Source organism: Sesamum indicum, linkage group LG13, assembly GCF_026168435.1.
Source record: "Sesamum indicum cultivar Baizhima isolate 11 linkage group LG13, ASM2616843v1, whole genome shotgun sequence".
Taxonomy (NCBI): domain Eukaryota; kingdom Viridiplantae; phylum Streptophyta; class Magnoliopsida; order Lamiales; family Pedaliaceae; genus Sesamum; species Sesamum indicum.
The window spans coordinates 11,584,562-11,602,036 of NC_142669.1; the positions used below are offsets into that span (position 1 = coordinate 11,584,562).

At 37.6% G+C, this 17,475-nt stretch overlaps 1 protein-coding gene across 1 annotated transcript; it reads left to right on the forward strand.

The window, feature by feature from the left end:
• Positions 1 to 6,152: 6,152 nt before the first annotated feature.
• On the forward strand, positions 6,153 to 11,016 carry LOC105176832 (heat stress transcription factor A-4b). The gene is made up of 3 exons (XM_088877259.1): positions 6,153 to 7,032; positions 7,448 to 8,617; positions 10,470 to 11,016. The coding sequence occupies exons 1-2, from the start codon at positions 6,817 to 6,819 to the stop codon at positions 8,441 to 8,443; spliced, it is 1,212 nt and encodes a 403-aa protein (XP_088733385.1). The 5' UTR covers positions 6,153 to 6,816; the 3' UTR covers positions 8,444 to 8,617; positions 10,470 to 11,016.
• The last annotated feature ends 6,459 nt before the right edge of the window (positions 11,017 to 17,475 follow it).

Below are 17,475 nucleotides of genomic sequence, written 5' to 3' on the forward strand. Positions count from 1 at the left end.
TGCATGAAATGCCAATATTACACTACATTTGAATTAATTCTCATGTCAAAAATTTCTCACTTTTGTAAAAAGAAAAATAAATTATCAGTTTACATTTATATTTGGAGTTAAACTAATCTGTAATATTTATAAAAATATTCTAAAAAAATCAAATACAACGCACGTCACGAAATAATTATTTACTTAATTTTAATAATATCATATTCTTTCTGGTAATTATACAATAAAAAGAATTTATTATGTTAAACACCTAACATTTTATAAAAGGGCAAAAGACAATTTTCGTCCCACAGTTATAGGCCATTTTCGTTTTAGTCCCGTAAGTATCTAGGGTTTCAATTTGGTCCCGTAAAACTGAAAAATTCGCAATTTCAGTCCAAATTTCGCCGAAAAATTTTGTGGGTCGCCGGAAAAAGTCACATGCGATGCATGTGACTTTTAAAATTGGGGGCTCGATCCTGATTGGCTGAAAAAACTGACGTGGCGCATATGTGGCGCATAGGTGTAAATTAAAAAAAAAAAACGACTGACGTGGATTTTTAATCCACGTCAGCTGCTGACTAGGATTTAAATAAAAGAACAACACAAACAGACGGGATTTCTCTCTTACATTGCAGCGTCTTCACCATTTTCACCCATTTCCCCCAAAATCAAGAAGAACCCTAGAACACCCAACAAAATTGAAGAGCAATGTCTACTGTAACAAGCACGACGGAATGCAACTGTGGAGTGGCAGCTGTGATGCGCACGTCATGGACGAACGGCAATCCGGGGAGGAGGTTTCTTTCATGTCGAAATTACAAGGTAAATTTCCTAATTTAATTTAAAGTTTTAGTTTTGAAAATAATATTTTGGTTTTCCATTTTGGCAGAGAGGAGGGTGTAGGTTTTTTTTATGGGAGGACCCACCAATGTGTGAAAGAGCTAGGGTGATTATTCCCGGATTGTTAAGAAAAATCAATGCTTTGGAAGGAGATGTTGAAGCCTTGCGCACGAGCAACCGATTTATGAGAAAGTTGATGATGATGGGCTCTCTCTGTTGTTTTTTAATTTTTTTCTTTTTTTTGGTTTAGTTTGGTTGTAAAGTTTGTAATGAAATGTAAGCTTTTTTTTGGAATGAAATGAAAAGGCTGAACATCAGTTTTAATTTCCACAAAGTCTTTCCACAAAGTCTGTTGAAAATGCAATTTCCCCAATTTTAATTTCCTAATTAAAATTGCGATAGCGAAAACATCAAAACATCAAAACATTGCGATAGCAAAATTGTACGAAATGGACATAATGAAAATACTGTCATTGTCATTGTCATTGCGATAACTGGATTGTCAAAAACATCGTCATATACATCGTCATATACACCATTAGACAACAAAATACTGACTTGTCGCAAGCAAAAATCTGAAATTGTATATAACGTTGAACAAAATACAACCATTGTCAAAAACATCGTCATATACACCACTAGACAACAAAAACATCGTCATATACATCACTTGTTTAACTTTAGAAATTTTTGCCCTCCTTCTTTCAATATTGCTTCACTTGCTTCAGTTTGAGGCCTCGTAGAAAATGACGGCAATATTTGTCTTCCTCTAAAAGGTGGAGGTGCACGGATTGTGACTCTTGACTGCAAAGTTGTCCCTGGATTGTTCATGTGTAATTGCTCAAACATCGATGGTCCAGGCATGAACACTGGTAGAGGGGGTACAGGTGCAGGTTGCATCTGATCTTGAGTCAAGCATGCTTCAGGTTGCTCATCTTCATCTTGTACTTGCAACGGTGGGAGAATATTTGTATGCCGAGATCCCTATAATCATCATGTAAAAGTGCACTTAAATGTAAATTCATTCTCTTTAATTGTAACAATATAACTTCATGTAAAAGTGCACTTACACTTGATGTAGCCTGTCCCAGTTGTTCAATTTCAGGTTCAGTTGTAGGTTCAGTTACCTTTCTTTTTCCAGCCTAATACAAAGTCCCAGCAGCATTATTATATGTAATATAAACTTGATGATACAACATTAAATACAAATAATAGAAAGTACCTTTTTCGTCGCTCTTTCGTGTTGTTCAGTTTGAGTTTGTCCAACCTCATGAGAAGCTTGATCCTGTCATGCAACGCTGAAAATTAGAATACATGTGTGTAAAATGAAATAGTTACAAATAAAAAAGCAAATAAAGTACCTGTTGACTCTCAGTTTGCATTCTTTGATGACAGCTGGTACTGTTGTGTCCAGCCCCCCCGCACGTCCTACAATGCACCGTCTTCTGATTCCTTCTTATCCGCTGCACCTGTGTTGTCTTCTTTTTCTTTTTGGCTGGAGGCTCATCGCTCTCTCTTCTTCTAGCCTTTTTCGGTCTCCCTGGACCTCTACCAAAATTTGGGGGTAGAGGTGGTATGATGCTAGTCTCATGCTATAGTGTTTCATGGCTCATTGGTAGTATTGCAGGTGCATAAACTTTCTTGTAAGTTTCAACACTATAGCATTCATCTACATAGTCTACAGGATCAAGCTTCTGAAAGTATATAGCACAACAACCATGTTTGCAAGGAATGCCCGACAATTGCCATCTCCTACAGCTGCAACTTCTAGACCCCAAGTCCACGGCATGTTGACTCCCATCAAAACAAGAAACTTGATAATGTTGATCATCGGCCTTAATTGGTATACAATCAGAAATCTTATTTATTTGTTTTTGTAGGATTTTCTGAATTTTTGGGCATAATCTTTTCTTCCACTTAGCAGCACACTTATCTCTGTTCTCTTGCATCCGCCGCATGAGATATTCTCTTATCCATTCTAACATGGTTAGAATGGGTTTTTCTCTTGCATCAATTATACAACCATTAAACGCTTCACACACATTATTCAAAAGCATGTCACATGTGCTAATTTCACTGAAATGAGATCTAGACCATTGTGTTGGAGGTTTATCATTCAACCAATCATATGCAGCTTCAGACAATTTTTTCAGGTCTTCCATACATTTCTTCCACTCAGTTACGGTACAAGCTCTAGCAGCATTCCATAAAGCATTTTTCAGTCCCTGTCCCCTAAAACCAGCATTCTTAAAATTGTTATGAAGGTGTCGTACACAAAATCTGTGGTCACTCGCAGGAAAGACATCTCCCAAAGCTTGCATAAGTCCCTTCTGTTTATCCGACATGAAAGTGTATTCAAAATCTCTAACTATGTTCAAATCATGCTTTAGAATTATTAAGAACCATTCCCAAGTCTCCCTACACTCTTTATCCACAACTGCATAACAAATAGGGAACAGGTTGTTGTTCGGATCTACTCCAACTGCAGTGAGCAAAATACCCCCATGAGGCCCCTTCAAGTGACACCCATCCACCCCAATTATAGGCCTACAACCAGCTTTCCACCCTCTTTTTAAGGCCGCAAAACCTACATAAATCCTGCTAAACCTTGTTTCCGTCATATTATCTTCTGTCCCCAAAACAACTGTAGAACCAGGATTTGTTCTTCTTATCTCCTTAGCATAATCCCACAATCTACTATATTGCCATTCAGGAGCACCCTCAATTTCTTTCAATGCAGCCTTTTTTGCTCTATAAGCTTGAGATTTTGACACATTAACCCTTAGTTCATTTATCACATCGACTCTCCACCCTTTCACATTTCTTTTTGGATCTGATTTAAATTTCTGCAAATACCTATCCTTCAACCAATTGCTCTTCATATTTTTCACATCAAAGATTTGTGGGCATGAGTGGTGAGATTGTAGTAGATTGATTTGAAAAGTCTCCTCATCTTTTACTTTAATTGCATGCAGCTTCCATTGACAATCAACATCCCCACATTCAGCATAGATCCTTCTTTTATCATTTTTTGTAAATTTCAATGTTCTTTTTGACTTGATTGCATGTGATTGCAAGGCCTTTTTGCATTCTTTTTTAGTGCTAAACAACATGCCAATTTCAAATGTGGGGTTATATGTTTCATCTACATTGAAAAGTGGATGTGAAGGTCCCTCACCATCCCCATCTGAATCCCTTTTCTCATCTAATTCCCTGTCATTATCCACCACATCAACTTCTTCACTAGACTCCCCATCCTCTTCATCACTATCATTTTCCCCTTCCACCCTCCCACTTTCCCTTTCAACCCCCACATTTTCACCACCAACTTCTAATTCACCCTCAACTCCCTCATAATCGCTATCTACCAAGTCATCTCCCTCAACACCCTCACCCTCACCTTCAGCACCCGCACCCTCACCTTCAGCACCCTCACCTTCATTCACTTCAGCACCCTCACCTTCATTCACTTCAGCCCCCAAAAAAGTAAAGGGCTCCTCACCCCCCTTACCCATTTCAGTTTCAGCAACCCCTGTCCCCTCCTCAACAGCCCCTTCACCCACCATAACTTCAACATAAATCATCATCTCTCTATCATTCTTCCTAATTCTCCTCCATGCCCTCATCATATCATTATTATCAATCAACAACTTAAAGCCTTTATTCACAATTATGTAAAATGCCCTATCCTTCCCTAACCCAAGACTATCACAAAACAGGTTTAGAGTTTCAATATTGATCTCTTGGGGTGATACATAATCGTATTTAGACACCCTACCCCCCACATACACAGCTTCAGGTTTATGTCTAGCCACACCATTATAATGTAGAGATAGTGTTATGGAATCAGTGTCGGGGTCTGTTTAAAACAAAAAAAAAAACACAAAGCAACAAAAGCAGGTTCAGTTGTAGGGGACCACACCATTAAAAACATAAAACAAACAAATAAAAGCACCATGCTCGACAGTTGGCCGACAATGACAAAACACAAATAATAAAAAACCCGACAAGGGTCCACAAAATAGATAATAAACAAAAATAACCCGGCAAGGGTCCATATAAACAACAATTAACAAAACCCGGCAAGGGTCAATTTATCTCTATAAAAAAAGAGGAGTGAAAATGGAGAATACTTACGGTATTGAGGAGGAGGCATATTCATATGCCTATCCTGCCGAACGAACACCATTTTCGCTCCAAAGTGGCTTGATCTTGTTCGTCTTCACAAATGGTGGGGAGTAGATAGGTCTTCGCAGCTTGGGTTCGAAGGAGATTAGGGAAATTAGGGCTCGAGTTCGAAAGAATTGGGTGAATTAGGAATCGGGTTTGAAGGAGTTAGGGCGCGGGTTTGAAAGAATTAGGAGAATTAGGGAAAATCTTTGCCAGATGTTGTGTTTAATCCTAGTCAGCAGCTGAATTAGGCTGAAAATCTTTTATTTAAATCCTAGTCAGCAGCTGACGTGGATTAAAAATCCACGTCAGTCGTTTTTTTTTTTTAATTTACACCTATGCGCCACATATGCGCCACGTCAGTTTTTTCAGCCAATCAGGATCGAGCCCCCAATTTTAAAAGTCACATGCATCGCATGTGACTTTTTCCGGCGACCCACAAAATTTTCCGGCGAAATTTGGACTGAAATTGCGAATTTTTCAGTTTTACGGGACCAAATTGAAACCCTAGATACTTACGGGACTAAAACGAAAATGGCCTATAACTGTGGGACGAAAATTGTCTTTTGCCCTTTATAAAATTCAAATGTTTTAGTAACTTACTTTAAAAATAAAATCAAAATTTTATAAGTTCGTATGACATTTTATAAAATGTAGGAGCTTATAAGATGTTTTAAATAAATTCAGTCGAACAGTTTCAAAATCGGCTATAAAAATTTTGTCCGATATACTTGAGGCACAATCATCCCGAACGAGTCTATGAGTTGCCACCCCACTCTCCTTTGTGAAAAACAAAATGATCAGACAATACTCTGTCGCTAATCATACCATCCGATGCGTGGATTGGTAAGAAGAACTAAATCAGAGTCTAACAACCACAAATATAGCATGAGATTCTCTTACACATTTCCTATTTTTTTCCATCCCATCTCTCTTCTCACCAATCAATGGAGTCTTGCCCGTAAAGACAATTGAACGACTGAGTCTCTGTTTACCGTTTACCTCTCAAGTCCAAGTCTGAATTCAACGTTCTATTCAAATATACATAAACAAGAAAAAGAAACGAAAAGCATCTTTGAAAATTCAACTCCACCCCGCCCCCGTGATCACTTTTTTCTTAATTAGAGAAGAAAAACAATGGAAGCAAAGCAAAATACTGTTGAGAAAAAAAATGTTTTTCCTCCACGAGCCGTTGAAAGTCAAGTTCCACTGTTCATTAATTGCCCGCATCGTCAAAGACCCAGAGTTTGACGATTGTGCGCCATTTTTGCTTTTCCTGTTCCTCTATATATAAATCTGCATTCGGGTTTGGGTTTCTTTCTGTCCAAGAACCTCGTGTTTTCCAACTCGTCCATTTTCTTGGTCTGTTTTGAAAATTTTTACTTGCAATAGACGTAAAATACGAGATAATCAAGAGGGTTGGTGAAGATAAAATTGGGCTCTTTAGTTGTTTTCTTCGTCGCGATTTTCTTGCAGTTTAAAATTATCCGAGTGTTGAGCGAGTGGTGTTCCAATTTATTGGGCAGTTTTTGCAATACTTCATTGGCTCTTTTCCTCGTCGTTGACCCAGAAAGATTGATCTTTGGTGAGATTTTGAGGGATTGTTTTGTTTCTTCTGAGTTCTAAGTGGGCTTTCGGTTTTCTTCAGATTGATGATTCCTGTTCTTGTTAAGGGTCTTGAATTTGAACGTCGAAATATTGGATGAATGAGAAAATAAGAACAAAAGATCAGATAGTTGATCTCAAGAGAGAGAAGGATTCATCAAGGACTTCCTGGTGCTCCGAAGTCAACTATATATATTTTTCTGTAATTTGATCATTGTAATGGATGGATCAAATGGTAGTTCTAACTCGCCGGCTCCTTTTCTCCTGAAGACATATGAGATGGTGGATGATCCTTTGACTAATTCTATCGTTTCTTGGAGTCATACGGGACACAGTTTTGTTGTTTGGAATCCACCTGAGTTTGCCAGAGATTTGTTGCCTAAGTACTTCAAGCACAACAACTTCTCCAGCTTCATTAGGCAACTTAATACATATGTAAGATCTTTGCTCCCTGAAATTTCTTGTCCTCAATAGTTAGTTCGGCTTCGTTGAGCCATTCTCTTTTCTTGTTTCCTATCTTTGAGCTGTGTGTGTGTTGTGTATGATGTGTTTACTATGTGATCATCTGGAGATTACTTTTGGTTAAGTGGAAGTAAATTTATGAAAGAATGGAGTGTGCCTTCTCACTTGTGTGTTTACTATTAGCCTGGTAGTCTGGGGTTCAGAATGAGGCATTGTGTTGAAGTAGCTAATAAATGAAACTAATGAGATCTTCAAGAATAAAACACTCGTTGGAACTTGATGGGGGTGGTTGTTTCAATTGGCTTTTGATTGTTTTTCCTCTGATGGAAATTTAAATTCTTAAGATTGTTGTATTTCCTATTTTGACTTAACTTCTTCAAATTTGCAGGGGTTTAGAAAGGTTGATCCCGATCAATGGGAATTTGCAAATGAGGAGTTTATCCGAGGACAGAGACATCTTTTAAAGAATATACACAGGCGAAAGCCAATCCACAGCCATTCAGGGCAAGGAAATCCAGTTCCATTAACTGATTCAGAAAGAGATGAGTTCGAAAACCAGATTGAAAAGCTGAAACAGGAAAAGCTTTTGCTTCAGTCAGAAGTTGACAGATATGAACAGGAGAATCGAGGATATGAATATCAACTCAGGTCATTAGGGCAGGCATTGCAAAATATTGATCAGAGGCAGCGGCAGTTGATGGTCACCTTGGCTCAGTTATTGCAGAAACCTGGATACACCTCAAGCATAATGGAAAATGCAGAATCTTATAGTAAGAAGAGAAGGTTGTTAGCCTTGCATTTTTTGCAGGATAAAGCCAATCTAGGGGAGAACCAGAGCTTGACTGTCATGGAAAATTTAAGCAATTTGTCTCTTCCATTGTTAAATGTGGAACAGGTTGAAAAATTGGATTCATCCCTAACATTTTGGGAGAATTTTATGCATGTGATTGACCAAATTCCATCTGAAGATTCGCATGATTTTAGGCTGCCCCCCCCACCAGTTATTACGGAAATGGCCGCATCATCTGGGGACTCTGATCTGAATGTCCCTCCTCGCTCACCTGGGTACCATATGTCAGTGTCACCTCCGCATAACTGTCATTCCTCCCCCGAGCGGGCTGCATCTTCGACTTATGTTGACAGTCCAGCAATATCTTCCATTTGCATTGATCTAGACTTCAGCGAGAAACCAGCACCATCTGGCATTGATGTGAATATGAGCCCCAATAAAATTCCTGATGTCGAAATGCCAAAAGATCGAGAACAGGATGCCACCATTTCTTCTGTGCCAGTTGGGGCCAATGATGTCTTTTGGCAACAGTTTCTGACAGAGGCTCCTGGTTCCTCTGTGGCACAGGAAGCACAATCACAGAGAAGTGGATAAAGATGATAAAAGGATGCTAGTGCATACACAAGCTAAGCACCCAACGGATGGGACATCTAACTCGAGTTAAAAGGATGATACCTGCCAAATTTTTTGCTGGTCTGTGGTGCTAAGGGTTAAGCCAACTACCAGACACTTGATTTCATCAGATTCAGTTCCTGAGTACCTCTGCTGGTAAAATATTAGACGCATATTTTTTTACCTTGATTTTGCTTGTTTTACCTGTTCTCTTTTATTTCTTGCATCTCTATGATAGCAAAGTCAGGTTTTTGAACATTATTAATGTAATTTTCATCTTAGTGTAAAATATTGAGCACCCTTATCCTCTTTGTCTGTGTGTGTGTGTGTATTCATACATATAATATACACATATAAATATAATTTACATATATATATATATATATTGGATTCCACATAGTATATTTCTTGGCCCTCCACCAGTGGGAACTCTGATTTCACTTTAAGTAGTTGAGATTCTAATACTACAATATGTAGCATTATCATTTGTTGTCTTCTAGATGTAATTAAGTATTTCATTGGTGTCAAGTGCAGTGCTTACTTTCATCAATTCCTACTACTTCTTCATCAACATTTATCATGAACCCTGACTCCAATGTAGTTTCTATTCCATCTCACTCATCATCCGTTTTTCTCAATTTAGTGGGTTAACAGTGAATTGATTTAGAGTTTTATTGCTTTTCTTCTACGAAGTGTATATTTTCTTAATATTTCTTTATTCTGATCATGCTCATGAAGGATCCAGTGTATATATGTTTACTTTGAGGACCTTTCTAGCTCACTTGAGACTTATATAAGCTATTGTGTAGTGGAAAGTATGTTGGTTGCATTCTATGTATATTCACGATTTTGGAAAAGAGGATCCATGAGCCTCATTCTTGGAAATTCCTTCTGAGAATATTGCTTATGTTGTCTAGTTAGGAGGCAAGAAGCGGTGAATTTTTCTGTTCTGTTTTAAATATATCCGTAGTGGCGGTAAGTGGTGATATTATACTTCTGGTTTGAATATATCCCTCATGTCCTAGTCGGTTGCATTCTCCTCTTTCTGCAACACTTTTGCCTTCCTTTACGTCTACTGTTAAATTGATTTCTTCTGTACTTGTCCTTACACTCAATTTGATCGCCACCTGCGCTTCGTTATGTGATGTATCCCCATTCCTCATTCCTCACCTCATCTTCCATATCCATGCATTTTAACCTTCTACAATCATGTCTCCACACTCATCCAGCAAGTTTTTCTCAGCATCTCTGGCACCAGCAACTAGTCTCCCCCCAAGTTCTTGAATCTACTGAAGAAGTGCTCATCCGTTAGATTGCTGTTCCATATCCCTGCATTCTTCTACATCTCTCCTTCATCTCTTTAAGTGCCGTTGTTTCTTTTCATTCAGCTCCTTCCAGTTCCTCTTGCATGCTTTCTGCCTATGTTTTCTCTCTCTTCAAACCTCGGAACTCACTCACTCTTATCCGTCTTAAATTCTTCTGTAGCTTCTTCAACTTTGCAATTATTGAACTCTAAGACACTAATTTTTACATCTCCTTCAACTGTATTCTTTCATGCCCGGCTTGTCATTGTGTGCTGTGAATATGACAAGAAACAGGAAATTGAAATGACAGCTAGAAATCACTCTGCATCGTCTTCTACTTTCAGATGATTTACATTTTCTCCTGATTTCTATTTTTATGTTATTACTAGCTTCATCATGCCTATAGGTAGCTCCTCATCACTGCTCTAGAGCATCTGTAACGTTTTAATCGAAACTCTCTTGTTAAGTTTATCTCTGCCGAGCTGCTGAGGAACAAGATGATGCTTATACATGTGCTTTAAGTTCGAGGGATCACTAACAATACCTTATAGAATCCATTCATAATCAGGATAGTTCAGGTTTTTGAGTAAGTCGAATATGGAAACTAAACAAACCCTTTGTACCGTATTGGCTGCAAAACTGAACTAGTAAGAACTTCATATCATCTCTGTTTGCACTAAGTGAAATTTCAATTGCTTGCCCAGGAACTTTAAAGGAGAGGCTGCAATTCTTCTCATTTCCTGCTGCTCAGTTAGAAAACTACAACCATCAATCAAATGTGCAACATAAAGGGCAGGAGACGAACATAGAAACTCACAAGGAAGACGACACACTGCTCTTTCCTGGAACTGATGCTGGGTTTTCCAGATTAAAGAGGTTTGCATGTCAGCTTCTGGCTTTATCTAGCTTGATGTGAATGCTGTTTGCAGGTTTGTATGAGGCTGAGACTCCGATGTCTACTCCGGCGTTGTATCTGTCTGTATCGTGGGATTCGTGTATAAACATATACATACATATATGTATTACAGAAATGCGATAGTATGTATCATAGTTCCTCAGTATTAAGGTTTTGCTTCTGTGCTGATGTTCCACACATTAACTTGCGGAAACAGGAGCAACCCTTTTATCAAATATTCCCCTGCTTGTTTGAGTAGTTGCTCAGCTCTCATTCACTGTGAACTTGTGATTTATTTGGTTCTTGATGATGAAAGATTTGGGTGGTGCCCATCTCACCCAGAGTTACCTAAAGAATTTGCATTCACATTTATTTCATTACATTGAAATACTTTTCGAGTTTCTTGATATTAGATGCATACGAATAAATTTTTGGGTAAATTACAATGACTTCCCTTAAGATTTGGTATAGTTATAAATAGGTCCTTGTGTTTATAAAATTAACAAATACCACCTGATTCTAACAACCGTCTAACAATTAACCTAATCTATTAGGTTTGCGTTCATTTTTTGTGGTGAAAACTGATCAAAATGCCCCTATGGACTAACAATCATAATTTTATTTATTTTTTGAATTTTTTATGGATTAAGTAGATAATTCTTTTTATAATTTTAAAATTCCGACTTTTGTTTTACATATTCCTATTTTTTTTAAAAGAAGAAAAAAAATGTAGCAAGGGCAAAGTTGATAATTTCATACCTCCATCCAATAATTAAATAACTTCATCAAACATAAGAAAGTATTTATAATTTTTCAAATGAGTAGTATTCTTGAATATGTCAAATCATAGGGAAAATCATTGTAATTTATACTAAATTTCATCCTTAGATGTAATTATCAAGTTTTTTCTGTCTTTCAAGAGGGAAATCTCATGGAGAATTGGATGACGAGCAGTAGTTATTACGACTTTCTTTTTGGCTAATGGGTGGTAGGTATAGCTGATGATAGGTGAAATTTTACTTTTAGTCTCATGTGATTGAGAGTGCTACATTTTTTATTCTACACTCTACGGGTTTAGCGCATGTAATCCCACATATAAAAAACTTGTAGCATTTGGAATACAAAATGCTATAATATTTTGTCCTATTTGGGCCAAAAATGCAGTACTTTCTACTGTATTGGCCAACAATTGCTGGAAATCGTGGCAAAACAATTCAGCAGAACCACTTCCAAAATGGATTAGTTGGATAGGATTTAATTATTGGCAAAACAATCTCCACCATAGATGAGGAGATATTTTGGAGCTCAAGTTCATTTCAATGACTACAGAAATTGCAGGTAAGGATTCTCATCCAGCAAGCGTTTCATTTAATCAAATTACATAGACCCAATATGACAACATTCAATCGAATTAAGGCTGCAACAGGAGAAGCTCCTTTGGTTCCAGCTATCAATGAGGATGAAATCTCCACCACAAGGGCTTCAGGTTTTTAGGTCTATCCTATAAAGATGGACAAAGTCAAGTTTCTATTTAAATTTTTTTCAAATACATTAAATGGGTCATTTCTATTAAATTCTATGACAAAAAAGACTATTTAGTTACGCAGAGCCTATTTGAGAAAAAGAGAATGCTCATATGAGAATAAGTTACTTGCAATAGAGGCAATCGAGAAGAAGACATACAACGTGATACATATTGGGCAATGGCATAACTATATATGATTTGTTGTGAAAAACATGAAAAATCGTTGTTTGGAACAACTATTTGACTGACCTAAAAGAAACCTAAATCCAAATTAGAGAAGGGTAAAGGACATCAAAAAAAATTTTATTGAGTGAGGTAAGAACCTCAAAATGTAAAAGATTAAGAAAAGAATTGTCGACAGATGCAAACAAAAGAGGCCCACAATCTCAAAAGAAAGTAGCAACAGTTGAAAATGCAAGTGGCTGCAAGTCATATGGGTATAGTTGGGAATCATGAAGTGAAAATAAATAACGAACGCAATGACATCATATAAAACAAGTTTGAAGATCGTAATTAAAATCGCGGACTCTTACAAGTAAAAATATATGAAGAAATGGGATCATTGAAAAATTCTCCAACTCTTGAAATATATGATTCAAGTTTTTCAGTGTTTGGGGATTTCTCCTAAGAGTTTAATCTTTTTATCCATGAGAGATTAAACAATTATCTTCTCTGGTTGAGGCAGAGGACATATATGTAATATTTCAAATATTTTTTTGGTAAATTATAGATTTTAGCTCAACATGTTTATCTAAAATTTTATTAAATCTCTATTTAGGAGTATTTTTAAGCCCTAAATTAGAAAATTAAATAGGGTTGTATTGTTTGTTGTTGAATGAGTCAATTACACGCAAACGATCTATTATGCTAGTGTGGTAGGAAGTCCGTGCAAAAGAGGCCTTGGAATACCCGATGGCAAAGCGGTCAAATAAATGTATAAATTTATGAAGGGTTAATTTTATTTCGAAAGCATGTTGGGCCTACTAAGAGCATGAGAATGGACTATGAGACTCTTATCATTGAAAGGGCAAAATAATCATTAAGTTGGCTACAGGATCAAAATTGCTAATATTTAAAGATACAGGACTAAATTCGATACCTCCAAAATTAAAGGACTAAAATAAATTAGGGACAAAATTATCAAATTTATTTAGTGCAATTTTCAATCACTCATTATAATTTATATTTTTATAGTAGTCTAATTTATTTTCTTATATGAGTAAAATTCTAGTGAAATAACTGTGATGTGGTCAAGGCTTTTACGAAGGAATAAAATTGAGAATTTTACCCGCGACACCATTACTAACTAGGTGAAAACACGATTTTCGAGAGAGTTTTTTAGTAAGAGTGGTCACTGTCAATGAATAGTAGTTAGGTTAAAAAATAATATTTTTGGTATTTATGGTAGTGTTGAGAGTTATATTGTATGGTGGGTTATATTTATTTAACATATGCCCCATGTATGTTAAATTACTTTTATTACCCTTGTGGGTTAATATTTTTTACCAATGTACATCATATAGCCCCTACTCTCGGATCGAATATGCACTAGTCCCCCTCACTCTCAAATGGAATATGCACTAGCCGGAGCAATATTTGTTCGAAAGTAAATACTTTTTTGAATTGAGTTAAGAAATGGAAGTGGGTGGGTGAGGAGTCATTTATTGTTTTCAATTCGTTTGGGGTGTGCGAATACTTGGCCAACAGTATCTGGTGCCCGGCTCGAGCTGGCTGGCACCTGGTGGTGTTACTCGAGCCACCTCGAGTCTAGGGCTCAAGCCCGGCTCGAGGTAGTGCCCTGAGGTGGAGCGAGGTGCACCTCGGGCTCGAGGAACCAGGTGCCCACCTCGAGTCTTCAAGTGTTGGAAAGAGGCGTATATTGTTGCGTCCCATGATTTTGAACCCATGTCGAAAAGATGGAAAGTGGTGGCTCCAACCGCTACACTATAAAGTATTTCTTGACAATATTTGTTCCCATTCTCTATTAGTAGAGATTGTTCAGAGTTTATTCATCTTTTGCGCCGAATTCGTTCATTTATTTTGAGGAATTCGACGTCATCTTTAAGAGATGAGACTCCTCGTAAATAAGTCTTACATGTAATGACGGAGCCCCCAAGATCTTGGAGAAGGTGAAGCGGCGCATCTTTTTTCTTTTTTAAGGATGTTGCCTCTTGGGGTGATTTTTTCACCATCCATACGGTTGAAAATTTTGGTAGGTAACTCGATAGTATTCCATATTCATAAATGTAGTCATTGCACTTATTAAGTTGTTTTTTTGTTCTCTTATCACTTATATTCGTCGGATGTTGCCTCAAGGGATGTTTTTGCTCATACCCCAAAATTAGGTTTTTACCAACTTTGGAAGGGGGGGGGGGGCAAAAATTTTTCGAGTCCAATATTTTTATAAGGGGACATTGCCTCAAGAATTTGATAAGGGGATGTTGCCTCAAATGATACTTCATGTCCCGAAGTCGGTCTTTACCAACTTCAAAGAGATGTAAAGTTTCCGGGGCGACATTATCGACGAGGATCTCAATGAAATTCAGTTTAGGGGATCCCGGGGCAATGGCGACTTTTGCTTATATGACAATGACGATTTTTGCCTCTAGGGTCCTCTTGAAATTTCAAGGATCTCTACATCTAAATTCATTTGATTTGTTGGGACTACGACAAAAAAACTAACTTCATTACTTAAAATTCGGAATACAATCTTTTAGGGAAAATCAAAAGGGGAGAAGGATATGTTGTACTACTACTTGAGTTTTCTCCTATTACAAGTGAATAGCCAAAAAATAGTTTTTCCTGCTACGTGAACTTAGAGTTACTCCGTAGTGGCTTGCTGATCATTTTGAGATCATGGGATGACTCATACTGTGGGACAATTATCGTCATGAGGAGTTGGCATATTTAGCCCACGGTCAAACTGGCGTCCTTGTGGATAGTGGTTGATATATTCCTTCAAGTGTCCCCGCTGGATCAATTTTGCTATCTCATTTTTCAGGTGATGGCATTCCTCCGTCGTGTGTCCCCTGTCTCGATGAAAACGACAATACTTATCGGATTTGAGTCTCTTGGGGTTATCTTTCATCTATGTCTGCTATTGACTGATTAGCCCTTGTTGTTCTGCCACCATTAATATCTCTCCCCTAGGAGCGTTCAAAGGGGTATAGTGAGCGAACCCCGTCGGAGGTACATGCTTGCGTTCATCTTTCTTTTTCGGCTCCTTTTCCTCTTCCCGACCCTTCCTTTTGCAGCCAAGGGAAGGATCCAAAGCATTAGACTCCTCAATTTGGATATATTTCTAGGAGCGCATGAGTAAATCTTCCATAGTGCTAGGGGGCTTGCCGGCTATGGATTCTTTGAATCTTCCCAGTAGCAGGTTCTGTTGGATAATACTAGCTAACAACTTATGATTAACATGGGGAACTTCATGCACTACGTCCACGAATCTTTGGATGTAGTCTCTCAAAGTTTCGCCCTCCCTTTGGTGAATGATGAATAGAAATGCAGCGGTTTTCGGAACTTTTTTGTTTATGAAGAAGTGATATAAAAAATGATGAAAAAACTTCTCAATGCTGGAAATATTTGAACCAGGCTAATACACGTCTTGAGAGTGTAGTGCGGAAAATCTTGCAGTAAGCGGTGTCACTCAGATCGTACCAATCCAATCAATCTTGGCGTAAAATTTGTCTAAGGGTTCTTGTGGGTCTCCTGTCCCATCATATTCCGATAGATTCGAGACCATGAGGCCTACTGGGAGCGCTTCGGCTAGAATGTTAGGGGCAAAAGGGCTACGTCTTGGAGGGGCTACGGTCAATGGCAAGTAGGAATCCTCGACTCCCCTAGGTAGTGGGGGACAACTGATTCTCGATTGTGGAGATTTTCATCTTGAGTTTGTGCAACTTCAGGCCTAGAGATCCCTCTGTTTACTTCTTCCCGCCTCTGCTCCTCCTCCTCGGGAGCCGAGGATAATACTCGACTTCTGCAAGGGGAAGGAGGGGACGGGTTCGCAGGTTGTTGCGCTACAAACTAGGTCACGGTTTGTGCCGCTGCTCGAGTAGATGCGTCGCGTATTAGGGCTAGCAAAGGTTCTTGGGTTAGTTGAATCATCGGTTCTTAGGACGGAGCTTCCGGGGAGAGTGCTCTCCCTAGAAAAATGGGCGGAGATTGTCGACGTGGCGGGGTTACTTCCTGAAGTGGTGACTGTTCGCGAGACGGGTCTTGTTCCGCCCTGTTCACTTGAGCTTCTTGGATCACGTCCAAATCGTGGACGTCACGAGCTTGAGACCTGGTTTGCATACTCAGTGTCAAGGTAAATCTTCCTACAGACGGCGCCAATGATGTGGTTGAGGTTTTTACGAAGAAATAAAACTGAAAATTTTATCCGCGACACGATAACTCACGAAGTGAAAACACGATTTTCAAGGGAATTTACGATTTTCAAGGGAATTTTTTAGTAAGAGGGGTCACTATCAATGAATAGTAGTTAGGTTAAAAGAATAATATTTTTGGTATTTATAATAGTGTTGAGAGTTATATTGTGTGGTGAGTTGCATTTATTTAACATGTGCCTCATATGTATTAAATTACTTTTTTACCCTTGTAGGTTAATATTTTTTTTACCAATACATGAAATCGGATATTAAAATTAAATTAATATTAAAACGGTATTTTTACATTATAAAATATTTCAAATAGAGATGTGCACGTGCTTGGCATTTACCGTAAAATTGGTGTAGTAATAAGACTATATATAAAAATTCATATATCAAGTTGACATTAATATATTAAACTTTAGGTACCAAAATTTATATATTTATTTTACATTGATCATTATTTCAAATGTTACAAAACAAAATTACTTGTCCACGTTCAATGTAAATTTTGTTTACTAGTACATATACATATACAATATTTCGGAATATCTTTCTGGTAAAATTAAGGAAAAAAATACAATTTTAGTTCTATAATTTATGGGGTAGATATTTTTGATCCTGTATGAATTGATTTTTGCAATTTAGTCCGATAATTTTAAATATTTTGACAATTTTCATCATTTCCCGACCAATTTGGCCGAAAAATTGCATGTAACTTGTACATGATCTAATTAAATTGTAATTTCAGGTCCGCTGCATGAATTTATTTAGATGACTAAAATTGCAATTTCCGGTCAAATTGGTCGAAAAATGATTAAAATTGCCAAAATTATAAAATTATAAAAATAAATTGTGAAAATCAATTTATACAACACTGAAGTACCATTCTCCTTAAGTTATATGACTAAAATTGC